General features: G+C 68.0%; 2 protein-coding genes across 2 annotated transcripts in view; both read left to right on the top strand.

The window, feature by feature from the left end:
* Nucleotides 1–226, top strand: part of EFNA3 (ephrin A3) — a 3,283-nt gene extending 3,057 nt beyond the window's left edge. The window contains exon 4 of the mRNA XM_026045971.1: nucleotides 9–226. Within this exon, the coding sequence (XP_025901756.1) occupies nucleotides 9–189 (181 nt within the window). The 3' untranslated portion in view covers nucleotides 190–226. The remainder of the gene's footprint in view (nucleotides 1–8) is intronic.
* Nucleotides 227–1,156: 930 nt separating this feature from the next.
* Nucleotides 1,157–1,743, top strand: part of EFNA1 (ephrin A1) — a 2,667-nt gene continuing 2,080 nt past the window's right edge. Inside the window, exon 1 of the mRNA XM_026045970.1 lies at nucleotides 1,157–1,311. Within this exon, the coding sequence (XP_025901755.1) occupies nucleotides 1,157–1,311 (155 nt within the window). The remainder of the gene's footprint in view (nucleotides 1,312–1,743) is intronic.

The following is a 1,743-nucleotide window of genomic DNA, read 5'->3' as shown; positions in this document are numbered from 1 at the left end:
TGTCCCCGCATCCCGCTGCGCCGTGTCCCCCCGTGCCCCCCTCACCTCCTGCCTCTCCCCGCTGCAGAAAACTTCAACCCCGAGATGCCCAAGCTGGAGAAGAGCGTCAGCGGCACCAGCCCCAAGCGGGAGCACCTGCCGCTGGCCGTGGCGGCCGCGCTCTTCCTCATGACGCTGCTGGCCTCCTAGCTCGGCCCGCGCCGGCGCCGGCCCCGCGCTCCCTCCCGGCTGCAGCGCCCACCGCGCCCGGGCCGCCTGTACATACCCTATATAGAGATCTATACATACTGTACAGAGAGCGACTATCGATATATCCATACTGTACCATAGGCAGCGGCGCCGGCCCCGGGCCGGCTTGTACATAGTCGGACGTGTTGGATTCTCCTCGTCTTCCGTGAAGACCTGACCTATGCAAACGCACAGACACTTTTTTGGGGAAAAAAATAACAGAAAAACAAACCAATCTTGATCTTTTTGTTTGTTTGTTTGTTTCTTTTACTCTCTCTCTTTTTTTTTTTTTTTTTTTCCAAGTGCTTTGGCTGGTGATTTTCATATTCTGCTCTTAGTCTCTAATGAAAAATAAAAGGATTCGGAAAAAAAAAAACAGAGCGGTTGGGTGCCCTCCCTCCCTGTGCCAACCAACGGAGCCGCCGCCGGGGGCTGAGCGGCACGTAGGGGCAGTGGGGCCTGTGTGTGCACAGGGGCGGCGCACGGCCCAGCTGCGGATGCGGGGCTTGGGATGCGGGATGCGGCGTGGGAATGGGCGCCGGGCGCCGGGCCCCGCTGCGGCGCTGGGCGGTGGCTGCGCCGAGCGGCCCGGCCGGCCCGGGCTTGTCTGGGGCGCGGGAAGAGCCGGCGAACCCGTCGGACGGGTCCGTGCCGCGTCCCGGCAGCCTCCGCGCATGCGGAGCCCCGCGCTGCCGCCGGCCGGGATCCTGCACCGGGGGGTGCCGGCGGTGCTGGAGCGGGATGCGGGATGTGCCCTGCTCATCCCATGCCGGTGCCGCGCGGCGCCCTCGGGCGCTCCCCTGTCATGTGAGTGGGTGCCATGCGGTCGCCCCCCCGTTGCCACAGGCCAAGCCAGCGACCTGCGAGGCCGCACGTCGGCCGCGGCCTTCGCTCCCGCCGCGGAGCGAGCGGTGCCGCTGACGTCAGGATGGCGCCCGGGCCAACAAGCCGTAAACAGCCGGTCACGAGCCCGGCCCCCGCCTGCCGCGCGGCCGCCCGTGTTTGCGGCGCGGCTGCGGCCCAACCTTTGTCCTGCCAGCGGGTGACGGCGGCCAGCACCCACCCCGGCCAGCCGGGACACCCGTACGTGAGCTGGCGCCACGTAGCTTGGCCGTGGCACCGCGCACGGAGGCCTGGTGGTGTTGCACGGCACAGGGACACCTTGCAGCCGGGCACCGTGCATGGGCACCCCTGTGCGCCCATCCAGGGCTGCTGGATCTGTCCCCCGCCGCGGTGCCGCCATCCCTCCCAGCTGTTTCAATGTCCCCAGGCCAGCGCCGCTCGCTGTCGAGGGCCGCTGCGTCCCCCCGCTCCCCGTCACCCGCCTGTGCAACATGACCCGCGATCGATGGATCGTTACGGGCTGAACAGGGGGAAAGTTGTTGTGCAAGCACGGCGGCGGCGGCGCTGCCCGCGTGCGTGCCAGGCCGGCGGCACCGGGCTCCGCTCCGGGCTCCGGGCGGGCCACGGGGGCCATTCCACAACCTGGGACAACCCAAGAGCCGGGGCTGGAGC

The sequence above is a fragment of the Nothoprocta perdicaria genome, unplaced genomic scaffold, assembly GCF_003342845.1.
Source record: "Nothoprocta perdicaria isolate Ctin4 unplaced genomic scaffold, notPer1 scaffold_419, whole genome shotgun sequence".
In the NCBI taxonomy this organism is placed as follows: Eukaryota; Metazoa; Chordata; class Aves; order Tinamiformes; family Tinamidae; genus Nothoprocta; species Nothoprocta perdicaria.
The sequence above is the reverse complement of the archived record's forward strand: the minus strand, read 5'-3'. Positions and strand labels throughout refer to the sequence as shown.